This window comes from Mobula hypostoma, chromosome 7, assembly GCF_963921235.1.
Source record: "Mobula hypostoma chromosome 7, sMobHyp1.1, whole genome shotgun sequence".
Classification (NCBI taxonomy): domain Eukaryota; kingdom Metazoa; phylum Chordata; class Chondrichthyes; order Myliobatiformes; family Myliobatidae; genus Mobula; species Mobula hypostoma.
Genome location: NC_086103.1, coordinates 19,356,733 through 19,374,858, shown reverse-complemented (window position 1 = coordinate 19,374,858; position 18,126 = coordinate 19,356,733). Strand labels below are relative to the sequence as shown.

The 18,126-nt window shown below is 41.6% G+C and overlaps 1 protein-coding gene across 1 annotated transcript in view; it reads left to right on the top strand.

The window, feature by feature from the left end:
- The first annotated feature begins 9,999 nt into the window (after positions 1 to 9,999).
- LOC134348859 (uncharacterized) overlaps positions 10,000 to 18,126 on the top strand; it is a 41,433-nt gene continuing 33,306 nt past the window's right edge. The window contains exon 1 of the mRNA XM_063052641.1: positions 10,000 to 10,136. Within this exon, the coding sequence (XP_062908711.1) occupies positions 10,049 to 10,136 (88 nt within the window). The 5' untranslated portion in view covers positions 10,000 to 10,048. The remainder of the gene's footprint in view (positions 10,137 to 18,126) is intronic.

The following is an 18,126-nucleotide window of genomic DNA, read 5'->3' as shown; positions in this document are numbered from 1 at the left end:
GTTCTTTGCTTTGCATCTTGGTGAGTGAGGATTCCATGGGTTAAGTTAACAGGGTTTACTGCAGATTCAGTTTCACTCCACACTGACACTTTGTATTTAGTGGTGACCTGTTTTTTTGCAGTACTTGTTTTAGGCTTTACTTCTTGCCTTTTAGCTTGCAACTCATCATGTTGACTGCAATTTTACCCTAACAATAGACTCACATTGCCTCGGTTTGTAAACCATCTCCCTCATCTTCAGCACCATTATTCGCCTTTCCTACAATACTAATTCCATTGAAATATAAGCAGCTGAGGATACTGGTCGCATCATGCTCAACCTTTTGATTCCTAACTTTGTCTGAGGTCTGACCAACATCTGCCTCCACAACTTCTCCAACTGTTCTGACACGCTGGTTCCCATACCCCTGCAACTCAAGTTCAAATCCCTCAAAAAATCACACAGAAACAGACTAAGTAGATGGGTGAATTGTGCCAGATGAAGAAAACAGATGATCAGTTCAGAAGCAAAGAAAAAAGATTTATTTATACAGGACATTGATGTGCCAAAGTGTCACCAACTCCAGCACACAATTACCAACAAACACAGACATAATAACCTTTTGATCAAATATCTGGGGAAACAGAGTTTCTCACAATCAAGGAGCAAGCTGGATTTGGGAGGAAAAAGAACGTACTCATACAATTGAAGAAATGCAAATACTGAAGTTGCAATGAATATGCTAAATGTGGTTATAAAAAAAAATCCACATACTGGCAGTAATAATATTCATAACTATTGTATAAAAACATTTCTTTCCCTCATCCATACCTGTTCATGCATATCAACAATTTGCTTAAAAATCCTGAAAATGTGCCCGAATTTTTGACAGAATGTAAAACATACCCCTTGCCTAAAGCGAAATCGCAAATGATCCATCAAGATATTGCCATATTACTGGTTTACAAACAATATATAAAATAGTAACATCATGTATTTTACAACTAGTCACCACTCACTTTGATAACCCCAATATATTTATAGAAGAGCAGAAAGGATGTCGTCAGTGTATGACAGGGTATAAATAACGACTGGTAACAGACTCTGTAATTCTAAATAAAGCCCGGCAGAAAAGCAAAAGTCTTCCATGTTGATATATCGATGACCAAAAAGCAATTGCTTTCTGATCCACACTCATAGTGAATAGAAGTTCTTAATATACATAAACTTGACACAATACTTGTGAAATTCCTTCAATATCTGAAGAAGCATTAGTGTATTATAATCACCCTACCTATTAACAACCAAAAAGGAATAACCGGAATTAGAAGGGTTCTTTGTGTCAATACAGGACCAGGTGGTTAACACAAAAATGATCAACAATGACAAACAAATTCCAGCTGATAAATGCAGAAAATGCCAAAAGAAGCCAGAAACAATCCAACACATTGCAGGATCCTGCAGCAGTTTAACTCAATCTGATTACTTACACAGGCACAATCGGGTGGCAAGAATGCTCACAAATTCAGAAATCAAAAGGTTGAGCATGATGCGATGAGTGTCCTGAGCTGTGTATATTCGATGTAAGACGTATCGTAGGAAAGGCGGATAAGCTCGGAGTGGATCAACACCTGGAATTATGACGTAGTAGCCATGAGCGAATCTTGGTTACAGGAGGGGCAGGAATTACAGCTCAATATTCCAGGGTTCTGTTGCTTGAGATGTGTCAGAGTGGGATGGATTAAAGGTGGAGGGGTAGCGTGACCAGACAGGAATAATGTCCTGGCAGTGTACTATCAGGACACATTGGAGAACTCCATTAGTGAAGCATTATGGGTGGAACTGAGCAATAAGAAAGTTATAATCCTGGTAATGAGTTTATATTACAGACCATCTGACAATCCTAGGGATTTGGAGGAACAAATTTGTTTTAGAGATTGCAAACTGTTGCAAGAAACATAAGGTTGTTATAGAAGGTGATTTTAACTCTTCACATATTGACTGGGACTCCAATACTGTAAAAGGACTAGTTGGGATAGAGTTTGTCAAATATGTTCAAGAAAGTTTCCTTCATCGTAATGTAGAAGTCGGAACAAGACAGCAAGCAGTACTGGATCTGCTATCCTGGAATGAGACGGGGCAGGTAACAGGCGTTTGTGTTGGGGAACACTTTGTATCCAGTGACCACAATGGCATTAGTTTCAAAGTAAATATGCAAGGAGATTAGTCTGATCCCGTGTTGAGATTCTAAATTGTAGAAAGACCAATTTTGATGGTATCAGAAATGATCTGGCAACTGTCATTTGAGACAGGCTGTTTTCTGTTAATGGTGTACTTAGAAAGTGGGAGGCCTTCAAAAACGAATTTTAAGAATACAAAGTTCGTATGCGCCTATAAACTCTTCTTCTCGGGCTTCCAGATGAGTACAGATGGCAATTATATTAGACATTTTGATGATAAGTTCTGCAATCTTCATCAGGGATGATGCCTGGGCATGTCTAGTCTGGCGACATTTATACCCTCATTATCCATCTCCCATGATTGGTTAGTCCTCATCAAATCAGGATTCTGTCAACGTACTCACATGACATATGAATGAATCTGACACCTTCTATTATCCGGAGGTTAATTTTCTTTCAGCCATTCACAGTAGAAAAGTGAAAGTGGACAGAATCAATGAAAACAACACAGAAAGAAGACGATCTGTGAAAATACAACAAAAATTAAGAAATACGTAGATAATTGAATAAATGAGCAAAGTAACAAATGCTGAGAACATGAGTTGTAGACTCCTTGAAATGTGAACAAAATATAGAGATAATGATTTTCCTTGAATTTACATTACTAAACAGCTGCAATCTCCCTGAAGGAGGGTGAATCACTTCTTTCCTTCCTTCCTTCATTATTATCCTGGTGACTGGGAAATGCAAAGACAACCCTTTCTGCCAATGATGGACTTTGGGCCGATGGCAGAAAGAGGCAACAGATTCTGATCCAACCAGGAGCAGTAAGTCAATAGCCTCCCATTACCATCAAATCCTGATCCCTGTACAAGGCAGTGAGGGCACTTGCAGAACCTTTTGTAGTATCAAGCCCGGTCTGGTTTCCAGCCAACAATCTTTTCACCATCAAAACATGCAGATTGTATTAGGAAATGGAAATCAATTTGGTAGATTTTCTCTGATGAACGGATGTATGATCTAATAAAACCATAAGACCATAAGACATAGGAGCAAAATTAGGCCATTCAGCCCATCTGCCATTTCATCATAACTTCATGTCTATTTCTTTTGCTGACTGAGGAGAACTTGAAGGAGCTGGGTCGTTTGCTAAGGCGATAGAGACGACACAAAATACGACTTTTCACAGCAAACTCCTTCCCCTAAATGCTGTGACCAAAGCTGTGCTTAACACTGCAACAGGGGGTGACCCAGTTTTCCACAGGTTGCTCCAGATAGGCTGAGATCCAAACACGTCTGGTTACATTTGTTTCCCACTTTGTTCTCTCTCACTTTTCTTGTCAGGACCAGTTGCCTTCCCAAACTCAGTCTCAGGATGGATTGGGAATATCAGAAGTTATCATTAAAGTGGATGAAAATTCTAATAAATGTATATTTTGCATCTGTTTTCAAGGAAAATTCAGGGGAGAGACAAACCTGAACTCACAAATACTGACTCCATTCCTTCACAGAATCACGCATTTCATGAGGAAATATTTCTCTGATTTATCAGCTCACACATTTGAGATCTCCCTCAACATTTAATGTAGCAAGGTTCAGAGTTCAAAGCAAATCGATAACCAAAGTACAGTATGTACTCTATATGACACCATATATTTTCTTGTGACAATTCACAGTAGATACAAGAAGCACAAATGAATCAATGATGAAAAGAAGATCAGACAACCAAAGTGCAAAAGGTGACAAACTGTGTCAGTAAAAGGAGAAAACAAAAACCAATTATAATAAACCAATACATAAATAATATTGAGAGCAAGAGTTGTTGAGGCCTGGAAAGTGATTCCATAGGTTGTGGGATCAGTTCTGATATGAGGTGAGTGAATTCATCAGTTACTGCTCAAGGACATGATGTTCCTGGGAATTTAAATGTTCCTAAACCCGAAGGTGAAAAAGCTAAAACTACTGTCTTTCCATTCCGATGGCAGCAGTGAGTAGAGGGCATTGCCTGCATGGTGGGGATGCTTGATGAACGTTCTTCTACCAAAAGCATCTAAAATGTGCTCTTTCACTTCCCATTTCTGAGCCCTGATTGTTTTTTTCCTTTTCTATCTAAGGTCAGCAGCTTTCAGCCACAATGATATCCACATCCTGAACTAGAAAGGAAGAGGAAGAATGCTGCCATGTAGCTTCATAAGAGATAGCATCAGTGACTGTGCAGAGTGAGACTGGGGACCACAGCTTATTGTGTGTCTCTGTTCTTGGACCTTTGCCGCTGAATCTCTGTGCTTCAACACATCTCTCTTCCCACAATGTAGACAGCCTCACTACAGTCTCACTTCAGGGAAAAGATTGGTTTAAACAGAATTGTGGAGAACAGTCTGACAGGCTGCATCACTGTCTGGTATGGTGGGGGCTACTGCACAGGACCAAAATAAGCTGTGGAGGGTTGTAAATTTAGTCGGCTCCATCTTGGGTACTAGCCTACAAAGTACCTAAGACATCTTCAGGGAGCAGTGTCTCAGAAAGGCAGTGTCTATTATTAAAGACCTCCAGCACCCAGGGCATGCCCTTTTCTCACTGTTACCATCAGGTAGGAGGTACAAAATCATGAAAGCACATACTCAGCATTTCACGAACAGCTTCTTCCCCTCTGCCATCTGATTCCTGAACGGACATTGAACCCATGAACACTATCTAATTTTTAAAATATATATTATTTCTTCTCTTTTTGCACAATTTTTAATCTAATTAGTATACATATACTGTAATTGATTTACATATTTATTATTATTATTATTATTATAAATTAAGTATTGCATTGAACTGCTGCTGCTATTGAATTTCACGACACATGCTGGTGATAAAAACCTGATTCTGATTCCTACACCTTCCAGTTGCCCCCAGAAACTGCAGCCATTGCTGGTCTGCTATCATTCCTGCAAGTGTGCTTTTCGGATCAGCTTTTGCCAGCTCTTCTCTCATCGCTCCATAAATCCTTTTACTCCACTTTAATACTGATACATCTGACTGATACAACTGTCACTCTCAGATGCAGAAAGAATTCCATCAGATTATGTTTGCTGTCTCCTCAGGGTTCCTTTACCTTAAGCACCCTGATCAATTCCTGTTAATTGCACAACACCCAATCCAGAATAGCTGATCCCCAAGTGGGCTCAAACACAAGCTGTCCTAAGAAACCATCTTATAGGCATTCTACAAATTTCAAGGAGAGAGAGAAGCAGAAGAAAGGAAATTATAGGCCAGTGAGTTTCACCTCAGTGGTTGGGAAGATGTTGGACTCAATTGTTAAGGATGTGGATGTAGGTTACTTAGAGGCACATGATAAAATAGACACCAACCAGATTTTCCCAATTTACTTGCATAATGAAATCTTCCCCCGCTGTCACATCTTTCTAAGGATTTGATTTAAATTTTTACCAACATACATCTCTACCCCCTCTGCCTACCTTTTTGTCCTTTTGATGCGATGTGTATCCTTGGAGTTTAAACTCCCAATAATAATCATGACTCACGACTCACTTATTCCCTAAACACCATTCTTGCCAAACTCTGTCTGCACTATAAGATCATCGACTTTATTCTGTGTATAGCATGCATTCAAACATAACATGTTCAGTCCTGTATTCAAAATCCTTTTGTGATTTCATCCCCTGGTTACTCTGTAAATCATCCTGTCATTTTGCCTGCTCTTCCTGACAGGGCTGAGGATGGTGCAGTTGGTATACAAATTGTCTCTGCTTTGATACCAACTTCCCCACCCTCAGCCTGTGCAGGCAGCTCCCTAAACCCCTGCCAAGTGATTTTCAACTATCCCTCACTGTTCTAGCAAACCTACCTGCAAGGATATTGATCCCCCTGGGTTCAGGTGTAACCCATCATTTTTGTACAGTAGAGATTCCAATGATCCAGCAATCTGAAACCCTGTTCCTTGCACCAGATCCTCAGCAATACATTCCTCTGTCAAATCATCACTGCCATGTGGCACAGGCAGCAATCCAGAAATTTGCTGAAAGGAGAAATTAATATTCATGACATCAGGTGTGAGAGACTATCCAGATGGAATATAAGGCATTGTTCCTCCATGCTGAGGGTGGGCTCATTGTGGAAAAATAGCAGGCCATGGACTGATGACCCTTGGCTTCTCAGGCACCACCATCACTTCATGGTCCTCGTACCCAAACACCCATACCCTCTCCCTTCCTCTGACGGCACCAACTCTTCTCTCCCTTTCTAATCCCAGATCTAATCCCTGCTGTGCCTTCACCATTCCTTCTGATCTTCTCCTCTCTGAGGCAGAACATTCTGTCCTCAGCAAGTGCCTTGCCTTTGTCCCCCTTCAACCGCAATTCGGTGAGATCAGAGCCCGCCATGACACCGAGCTCTGCTTCCAACTCCTCCACCTCAAAGCCCAATCCTTCGGCAAGAACTACCCAACCCATATTGTGACCTTTTCTCCTATCTCCAGCTCTTCTCCTCTTCCTGGATAACCCACACTGGTTCTCTGCCTGCCCTGGATCATTTCATCTTGATTTGCCGAGAAGACATCAAACATCTCCATTTTTGTCCTCTCTTCTCCTCCAACCTTTGCTCCCAGAACGTACTGCTCTCCACTCTTACCTACTCCTTGTATAGGATCCCAACTGGGACAAACAGAAAACTGACTCCAGCACCATCACTGACCTCATCAATTGTGGAGAGCTCCCGTCCACAGTCAAAAATCCTAGACAGAGCTCTTAAAGATAGTGGAATCAAAGGTTATGGGATAAGGCAAGAACTGGATACTGATAGTGGATGATCAGCCATGATCACAGTGAATGGCGATGCTGGCTCAAGGGGCTGAATGGCCTACTCCTCCACCTATTGTCTATTGTCTATTGTCTAATTCCCTTACCTCACACTGCCTGCTTCTACCTAGTACCCAAGATCCACTATACTGACTATCAAGGTAGGCCCATTGTCTGTGCCTGCTCCTGTCCAGACCCCAGGTCTCTAGCTGTCATTTCATTGTACGTGGTCATCAGATTGTAAAATGGTGTTGCGTATATTCATTAACTGTTAATGGGATTTACATTGCTATTGCTGGAGGCAGCACTGATCTGTCCAGAGCCCAGGTATACACTTGTCATTTCATGGTACATAGTCATCCGATAGTACTATGGAATCTTCTATATTCATTAACTGGATGTAAATCAGCTGCAAAATGCCTTTCAAAAGGCACAACTGACATTGTGCACTGAGCAAACTGTTGGTAAGGCTTGTGTGCTTTGACCATCGCCGGATGTTCTGCAGAGGTTTGAACTGAGGAAACCATAGAAAAGGTGCAGAGGAGATTTACAGGGATATTGCCCAGATGAGGAAACAGGTTGAGTAAACTCGGCCTTTTCTCCTTGGAGTGATGGAGGATGAGAGGTGACCTGATAGAGGTGTATAAGACGATGAGAGGCATTGATCGTGTGGATAGTCAGAGGCTTTTTCCCAGGGCTGAAATGGCTGCCACAAGAGAGCAAACGTTTAAGGTGCTTGGAAGTAGGTACAGAGGAGATTTCAGGGGTAGGTTTTTTACGCAGAGAGTGGTGAGTGCGTGGAATGGGCTGCTGGCAACATTGGTGGAGGTGGATATGATACGGTCTTTTAAGAGACTTTTGAATAGGTAAATGGAGCTTAGAAAAATAGAGGGCTATGGGTAACCCTAGTAATTTCTAAGGCAGGGACATGTTCGGCACAACTTTGTGGGCTGAAGGGCCTGTATTGTGCTGTAGGTTTTCTATGTTTCTGTGATTGCACCAGTGTTGTTGAGTAACAGGTTTTGAAATTCATGTCAACAATGATGACAGACGAATAATGAATGTGCATGTAGGCATGGACCGAGTCACAGAGTCGTGAGAGTACAGCGCAGAAACAGGCCCTTCGGCCCATCTATCCCTGAATGAGATGAAGATCTTGCTGTTCCTTGCTGTCCTTATTGCTTTCATGTCAGTGGAGAATGCTGGATTCCAGGGTGCTGTTGGAGAAACTAATGCCATATCATCTTATTTATGGTGGGACCATGAGTCTACAGTGAACCAACAGAGAAAGGAATCTATTCTGGATATCAGTGAGTGTCTTTTGTTGTGTAGAGCCTCACATTTCCATTAAATCAGAGAACATTAATTTATATCTCTCATATACACTGTCAATGTCAGAGAGTAAGAGAAGCATGAGACCTCCCTGTCCACCTCCTCACAACATCCTGCTCTGATCTGGTCCATTGGCCATTTGGCTGGTTCATTCGATTTTCTGATCATGTCGACTGTCAGCAGGTGTTTGTTGGGATTTGCTGATGTTCATTCCACTACATGATGTTACCGTGCAGACGTGATCAACACATGGGCAGACATAAGAATATAATAATTTCCCTGACTTCATATCCTCAGTTATTTCAATTTGACTAGTTCCTGATCAGTACAAATTGTAACATTTTGGGACAATTTTAACAAGTGTGCAGTTTCTTATGTGGCCCCCGGTAAGCCTCAGGCTCGCTCAACTCGCTTTTGTCTAGGGGGAGCAGCCTTCGGCCCCGCCAAACTGGGAAATCAAGTTTGTGTGGATGCTGTGTGATGTACCCCACCCAGCCAAATAACAGACAGTACACCATATGCGATTAAATGATTACAATTTATAGATCTTACTGGAACTATGTAATTAATAGAGATAAAATATAAAAGGGAAATAAAAGGCGCCAAACTTATCAAAGTTCAACCACTTCGTGCACAACAGCTGGAGCTCAATTAACGGAGCCTTCGTTCCACCATTCGATCCCCTCCACCCGCCTGGGACCAACCACGGTGGTTGAGCAGATGCTCCACATGAGTCTGTCCTCGTCTCCTCTCCTTGCCGAAGACCCTGGGCCTTGGACTCCCGCTTGGGGACCATCCCGTAGGCCAGCTTACAGCATCGCGTCTCCTCTCTCTGTCCCCATTGCGCCTTTTCCCTCAAAGCCCACGAACAGTAGTTTACAGACACACAAGAAAGAATAACATCTATCCCAACTGGTGAGCAAATGAACACAATTCTCTTTATAACCCAAACAAGCTGCTAGAGAGAGAACTTTCTCAGCAATTATTATTACAGAAAAGCCATTTTAATTATAACATAACAAAGAAGCCATTTTGTTAGCCTTCGCAGTAACATAAAAGAAGAAACCCCTTACATTTACTACTCTCACAACAGAATCTACAAACTCATTCGTAAGGCCAGTGACGTTGTGCGGACGGAACTGGACTCTGACGGTGGTGTCTGAAAAGAGGATGCTGTCCAAGTTGCATGTCATCTTGGACAATATCTCCCATCCACTACATAATGTACCGGTTGGGCACAGGAGTACATTCAGCCAGAGACTCATTCCACCGAGATGCAGCACAGAGCGTCATAGGAAGTCATTCCTGCCTGTGGCCATCAAACTTTACAACTCCTCCCTTGGAGGGTCAGACACCCTGAGCCAATAGGCTGGTCCTGGACTTATTTCCTGGCATAATTTACATATTACTATTTAACTATTTATGGTTTTATTACTAATTAATTATTTATGGTGCAACTGTAACAAAAAACAATTTCCCCACGGGATCAATAAAGTATGACTATGACTATGACTATGAAAGAGGAACCTTGGAAATGAAAAAAAGTTGTGACAGGAAGGGGGAGTGTCTGTGAACAGTTAAAGTTTACAACTGGAATGATTGAATACGCAGTCTTCATTTTGTTCAGATTCTGAGGTATTAAAATCATTGACTAAACCAGCTTCAGATTTACTTCAGGTTGTTTCAGGAGACTGGATCTACATGTTCCACTATTTGTTTCACTCTGACAGGGAAAGGGATGGAATCTGTGAAATGAGGCTTCAAATTGCCCGCAGCAAAATGCCTCCTCTTCTGATACTCAGTTTATTTGTTTCGCTCCTTCAGTCTGGTTTCACCCAAAGTAAGTACTTTAGCTCACTGATTAGTCACTGCTGTTTTCTGCATTTTCAATGCTTCTACTCACCAGATGGGACTGTGGATCTGGTGTGTCTGGACTTTTAGCTGTTCCTTCAGTAAAGTTGCACACAAAATAATGCAGATGGTTTGGTTATAACATGGAGATGTGCACCAAAGATATTCCAATGATTGAGGTGCTGTGGATATTGTTCAGCAAGAACAGGTGAAATGGACTGGATCTGAATTATTCAGAGGTTAAAAGAGTGCAAGATGATCCCACTCAAACATACAAAATTCTGGGGTGTCTAGAGTCAGGCAAAGATAAGAGAAAAAAAAAAAGATTTTTTGGATACAAGAGATTGTTCATGATTTTCAGTCGTACAGAATTGTGTATGCTCTATCATACCAGTGCAAGGATCTTTAACGTTTTGGATGTTCAGGTAAATATGGGACATGGGGTCAGTAGAAAAAAATGGTGCTGAGGAAGCAGGTCAGATATGATCTTGTATACTGATAGAGCAAACATGATGGGCTGAATGGCCTATTGCTGCTTCAATTCCTTGTATTATTACCTGTGTCTTGAAACATGCACTGGTTTTTCAGAAAGCAAGTGTGGTCTTTATGTCCACAATTCTGCACATAACAATCTTCACCTTACAGTCTGCAAAAATATGTTTTCAGTTTCCAGACTAAAACAATATCTCAACAACCTTACCAGGATAACCTGTCCAACTTGTCTCCCAGTTTGTGACATCTTGGTATTCCATAACACATATTATTCATCTATTTCAAAGACTGAATGTTTTGTACAATGATTTGAAAAGAGAGAAATATCTGAAAGTGTCAAAAATATGGAACTTCTGCAAAGTTACTGTTCTCTGATCCAGAGTTATTTACTGAAGATACTCCTCAGTCAATAGTGCTTTTTATTGGTGTTGGTTTATCATTGTCGCAAGTGCAGTGGAAATCTTGTCTTACATGCTATTCATATAGACCAATTCATTACCCTGTGTGTCTCGGTCGTACCTGGGGAAACAGAAACAGAATGTAGAATAAACTGCAGCAGTGGCAGAGAAAGTGCAGTGCGGGCAGGCATTTAGGTGCAACATCAAAACAAGTTCAACTGCCAGATAAAGAGTCCATCTGATCATACTAGAGAGCTGATCAACATTATTATAACAGTGAGTTAGAAGCTGTTCTGGAGCCTGGAGATACATGCTTTCAGTACAATGGGAATGGGGAAAATAGAGAATTCCTGAGGAGGATGGGTTATTGATTATGTTAGCTGCTTTACTGCAGCAGCAAGAATTATAGATGGAGCCCATGGAGGTGATGCTGGTTTCCACACTGCACTGGGCTATGTATAGAGCTCTGCATTTTCTTGTGGCCAAGTGCAGAGCAGTTGCCAGACCAAGTTGTGATACATCCAGATTGGATGGTTCCTATGGTGTATCAATAAAAGTTGCTGAGGGTCAATGGGGACAAGTCAAATTTCTCTTGATTCCTGAGGAAATACAGGTGTTAGTGAGACTTCCTCTTTATGGCATCCTTAAGGTTGGATCGGGACAGGCTCTTGGTGGCGTTCACTTGTTTGTGTTTGAAAATTGGTTAAAAAAAAAACCTACAATCTCTAAAAGAATGGTTTGGAGGAGCCATCACAGTGTTGCTCTAGATTATAAATATGTTTTAGATTGGGGAACTTTTCTCCTTGGAATGTGAACAGGACAGCACAGGAACATGCTCTTTGTTTCACAGTGTCCTTGCCAAGCATGATGCCAATTTAAACTGCACAGCTGTCTGCACATGGTGTATATCGCTCTACTCTTTTGCCTCATCTCGAACTTGTTTAAGTACCTCTTCAATGTTGCTCCCATATCTGCTTCTAGCACCTTCCCTGGCAGCAAATTCCAGGCCCCTATCAAGCTCTCCTGAAGTTCAACATATCATATTTCTTTGGATTATATTCCATCAGGCATTGCACTGTCCCAATTTATAACTGATCTAACAACTAATGAATTCTTTGTCAATCTTTTTCATTACCCAATATTTTGCCAAATTTTATGTCAATGATAAAATACTGGTGCGGGAGGAGAAGATGGCAGCGTGACACAGCGCGCGCAGCTCTCCGGTGAAATGATATCATATCTGTTAAATAGGGGCCATGGACAATTCTGATTTGATGGAGACAGATGTGAAAGCACAGAGGAACATCTGGAGAAATTTCTGAAATGCCGGCTTGCTGTCGCTGCTACTGCGCGATCGAGAATCTCCGGCGGGTAGGCCCCAAAATCCCCGGCTTTGCCTGCTGTTGGCGACCGAGGCTGAGGTTGAACCATTCGGCAGAGATGGTGCTCAGTACTCGGTGTCGGAAGGCTGATCGGAGATCGAAGTTTTCGGACGACTCAGAGACGGACTGTGGTCGGGCTGGCAGGGAGATCTTAAATAGGTTTTTTGCGTCTGTATTTACTAAGGAAACTGGCATGAAGTCTATGGAATTGAGAGAATCAAGTAGTGAGATCATGGAAACTGTACAGATTGAAAAGGAGGAGGTGCTTGCTGTCTTGAGGAAAATTAAAGTGGATAAATCCCCAGGACCTGACAGAGTGTTCCCTCGGACCTTGAAGGAGACTAGTGTTGAAATTGCGGGGGCCCTGGCAGAAATATTTAAAATGTCGCTGTTTACGGGTGAGGTGCCGGAGGATTGGAGAGTGGCTCATGTTGTTCCGTTGTTTAAAAAAGGATCGAAAAGTAATCCGGGAAATTATAGGCCGGTGAGTTTAACATCGGTCGTAGGTAAGTTATTGGAGGGAGTACTAACAGACAGAATCTGCAAGCATTTGGATAGACAGGGACTTATTAGGGAGAGTCAACATGGCTTTGTGCGTGGTAGGTCATGTTTGACCAATCTATTGGAGTTTTTCGAGGAGGTTACCAGGAAAGTGGATGAAGGGAAGGCAGTGGATATTGACTGCATGGATTTCAGTAAGACCTTTGACAAGGTCCCGCATGGGAGGTTAGTTAGGAAAATTCAGTCGCTAGGTATACATGGAGAGGTGGTAAATTGGATTAGACATTGGCTCAATGGAAGAAGCTGAAGAGTGGTGGTAGAGAATTGCTTCTCAGAGTGGAGGCCTGTGACTAGTGGTGTGCCACAGGGATCAGTGCTGGGTCCATTGTTATTTGTCATCTATATCAATGATCTGGATGATAATGTGGTAAATTGGATCAGCAAATTTGCTGATGATACAAAGATTGAAGGTGTAGTAGACAGTGAGGAAGGTTTTCAGAGCCTGCAGAGGGACTTGGACCAGCTTCAAAAATGGGCTGAAAAATTTCAAATGGAGTTTAATACAGAAAAGTGTGAGGTATTGCACGTTGGAAGGACAAACCAAGGTAGAACATACAGGGTTAATGGTAAGGCACTGAGGAGTGCAGTGGAACAGAGGGATCTGGGAATACAGATACAAAATTCCCTAAAAGTGGCGTCACAAGTAGATAAGGTCGTAAAGAGAGCTTTTGGTACATTGGCCTTTATTAATCAAAGTATTGAGTATAAGAGCTGGAATGTTATGATGAGGTTGTATAAGGCATTGGTGAGGCCGAATCTGGAGCATTGTGTTCAGATTTGGTCACCAAATTACAGGAAGGATATAAATAAGGTTGAAAGAGTGCAGAGAAGGTTTACAAGGATGTTGCCAGGACCTGAGAAACTCAGTTACAAAGAAAGGTTGAATAGGTTAGGACTTTATTCCCTGGAGCGTAGAAGAATGAGGGAAGATTTGATAGAGGTATATAAAATTATGATGGGTATGGATAGAGTGAATGCAAGCAGGCTTTTTCCACTGAGGCAAGGGGAGAAAAAAACCAGAGGACATGAGTTAAGGGTGAGGGGGGAAAGTTTAAAGGGAACATTAGGGGGGGGGCTTCTTCACACAGAGAGTGGTGGGAGTATGGAATGAGCTGCCAGACGAGGTGGTAAATGTGGGTTCTTTTTTAACATTTAAGAATAAATTGGACAGATACATGGATGGGAGGTGTATGGAGGGATATGGTCCGTGTGCAGGTCAGTGGGACTAGGCAGAAAATGGTTCGGCACAGCCAAGAAGGGCCAAAAGGCCTGTTTCTGCGCTGTAGTTTTTATGGTTTCCATGGTTTCTATGGAGAGTTTTCTTCCTTCGCCCATCTGCACGAGATGTGGGACATTCAAGAGACTTTGAACTTTTTTACTGTGCCATGGACTGCTCTTCATCAAGTTATGGTATTGTTGCACTGTTGTAACCATATGTTATAATTATGAGGTTTTGTTAGTTTTTCAGTCTTGGTCTGTCCTGTGTTTCTGTGATATCACACCACAGGAATATTGTATCATTTCTTAATGCATGCATTACCAAATGACAATAAAAGAGGACTGCATGCCCTCATAATCTAATCAAATTATTTACATGTTTCTCCAAGTCATTGACCCGTATCAATGATCATTGTGGTACACTACTGGTCACAGACCTTCAGTCAGACTAACACCAGTCTATCACTTTCCTCTGTGTACTCTCTGAGTTTCCAATCAGACCACTTCCCTCTGTCTACTATAGCCAAGCCAATTTGGAATCCCATCGACCAACTCTCCATAGATCGAATGTGGTTTTATGTTCAGTATCAGTTGATCACTGGGATCATGTTGAAAGGTTTACCATTTCCATGTATACAACATTCAGTGCCCTACCCTCACCAATCATCTTTGTCATTCCTCAAAAAAAGTCAATCAAGTTCGTAAGAGAAGATGCCCCACACAAGGCATGCTGTCTATTCCTAATGTTGGTTGTACAGATGTGAGACCTTCCTGTCCCAAGCAATATTCTCCAACAATTTCTATACAGCTGAAATATGACTCTCTGGTTTGTGTAGGATTCTATGAATAAAACATGTGAGAGTCATTTTATAGGCTTAACAAAAGCTGTAGCCTTTATGTTAAACATAGTCATCTTTCCCTTCTTGCCCTGACCAATCAAGAATCTATCAACCTCTCCCTTAAGTATACATAAACACTTGGTCTCCACAGCAGTCTGGGCAAAGAATTCCACAGATTCACCACCCTCTGGCCATAGAAATTGCTCCGCATCTCTATTCTAAAAGGACACTGCTCTACTCTGAGCCTGTGTGCTCTAGTTTTAGACTCTCCCACATTAGGAAACATTCTCTCCACATCCACTCCATCAAGGCCTTTCACCATTCGACAGGTGACAATGAGATCACCCCTTATTCTACTGAATTCTAGTGAATACAGGCCCAGAGCCATCAGACACTCCCTGTTTGACAAGCCTTTCAATTTCATTACTCACAGCACTCCAAGTGAGGCCTCAGCAGTGTTTTATAAACTTTCAACATTACATTCATCCTTATATATATTTGTCCTCTTGAAATGAATGCCAACAATGCATTTGCCTTCCTCACCACAGGCTCGAGCTGCAAAATAACTTTTAAAGAGTCCTACAAAAGGATTCCCAAGTCTCTTTGCACCTCAGCATTTTGTATTTTCTCTCCTTTTAGAACATTCGACCCTTTCATTTCTTTTATCAAAATGCAAGACCATACACTTCCCAACATTGTATTCCATATGCCATATCTTTGGCCATTCTCCTAATTTTTCTAAGTCCCTATGTAGCCTCTCTACATCCTCAAAACTACCTTCCTCTTCACCTTTCTTCTTACCATCTACAAATTTTGCAACAAAGCCATCAAATTTATCATCCAAATCATTAACATATTTACATAAAGAGAATTGGTCTCAACACACACTCCTGTTGAATACCGCTAGTTACCAGCAGCCAGTCAGAAAAGCTTCCCTTAATTCCCACTTTCTGCCTCCTGCCAATTAGCCACTGCTTTCTCCATGCTAGAATCTTTCCTGTCATACAATGGGCTCTAGCTTGTTAAGCAGCCTCGTAAGTGGCACCTTGTCAAAAGTCTAGTGAAAATCCAAGTATACAACATCAACCAATTCTCCTTTGTCTATCCTGCTTGGTTATCTCTTCAATGAATTCCAACAGATTTGACGGGCAAGATCTTCCCTTGATGAAACCATGCTGACTATAGCTTATTTAATCATGTGCTTCCAATACCCTGAGCCTCATCCTTAATAATCAAATCCAACATCTTCCCAACCACTGAGGTCAGACTAACTAGCATATAGGTTCCTTTCTTCTGCCTCTCTCCCTTCTTGAAACGTGGTGTGACATTTGCAATTTTCCAGTCTTCCAAAACCATTCCATAACCTTGTGATTCTTGAAAGATTATAACTAATGCCTCCATGATCTCTTCAGCAAACTCTTTCAAAACTCTGGGTGTGCACCATCTGATCCAAGTGACTTACCTTCCTTTAGACCTTTCATTTCCCAAAAATCTTCTCAACTTCACACCCTTCTGACCCCTAACTCTCTGGAACTTCAACAATACAGCTAGTGTATTCCATAGGGAAGACTGATGCAAAATGGTTTTTACAGTTTGTGCGCCATTTAGTTGTCCCCCATTACTACCTCTACAGTATTGTTTGCAGCAGTCCGATATCCACTCTTGTTTCTCTTTTACACTTTACGTACCTGAAGAAACTTTTGCTATCCAGTTTAATATTATTGGATAATTAACTTTCAAATTTCATCTTTAACTTCTTAATGATTTTCTTGTTGCCTTGTTGGTTTTTAAATCTCCTCAATTCTCTAGCTTCCCAATAATCTTTGCTCTGTTACATGCCCTCTCTTTTGCTTTTATGTTGGCTTTGACTTCTCTTGTTAGCCATGGTTCTGCTTTCTTTGCTTTAGAATACATATTCCACTTCCTGATGTACTTATCCTATGCCTTCCAAATTGCTTCCAGAAACTCCAGCTATTGCTGCTCTGTCGTCATCCCTGACAGTGTTCTTTTCCAATCAATTCTGGCCATCTGCCCTTTCATGCCTCTGCAATTCCCTTACCATACTGACACATCTGACTTCTCAACTTTCAGGGTGAATTCCATCATATTATGATCATTTCCCCTCAGGGTTCTTTTACCTTAAACTCTAGAATCAACTCTGTTTCATTACACAACACTCAATCCACAATAGCTGATTTTCTTGTGGGCTCAACTTTGAGCTGCTCTAAAATGCCATCTTGTAGGCACTCTAGAAGACCCCCTCCTGTAACCCAGCACCAACCTGATTTTTCTAATACATATGCATATTGAAATCCGCCATGACTATTGTAACATTCTTCTTTTTGCAAGCATTTTCTATCTCCCATTGTAATCTGTAGGCCACATTCTCACTACTGTTCGGGGGTGTGTATACAACTCCCATCAGGATCTCTTTACCTTGTAGTTCCTTAGCTCTATCCACAATGATTCAACAACTTCCAACCATATGTCACCTCTTTCTAACAATTTGATATAATTTTTACCAACCCCCTCTGCCTTCCTGCATATCCTTTCAATACAACTGGACATTAAGCTCCCAGATATAATCCTTCAGCCATGATCTTGTGTTGCCTGCAACATCGTACCTGCCAATCTGCAACTGTGCTACAAGTTCATCTACCTTATTCTATATACTGTGCACATTCAGATACAAAACTTTCAGACCTGTATTCGCTCCTTTCAATTTTGTCACACCATGCTCAACCTTATGATTCCTAACTTTGTCTGACATCTGATCAAGGTCAGGCTCCACAACCTCTCCACCAACTCTTCTGGCATTCTGGTTCCCATTCCCCTGCAACTATAGTTTAAACACCACCATGCAGCATCAACAAACCTTTTTCCTTAGATATTAGTCCCCCTGCAGTTCAGGTGCAAACTGTCCCTTCTGTAAAGGTCCCACCTTCCCCGGAAGAGAGCCTAATCATCCAAAGATCTTATGCCCTCCCTCCTTCACCAACTTCTTGGCCATGTATTAAACTGTATAATCTTCTTTGTTCTAGCATCCCTAGCACGTGGCGCTGGTAGCAATCTTGAAATCACAACTCTGG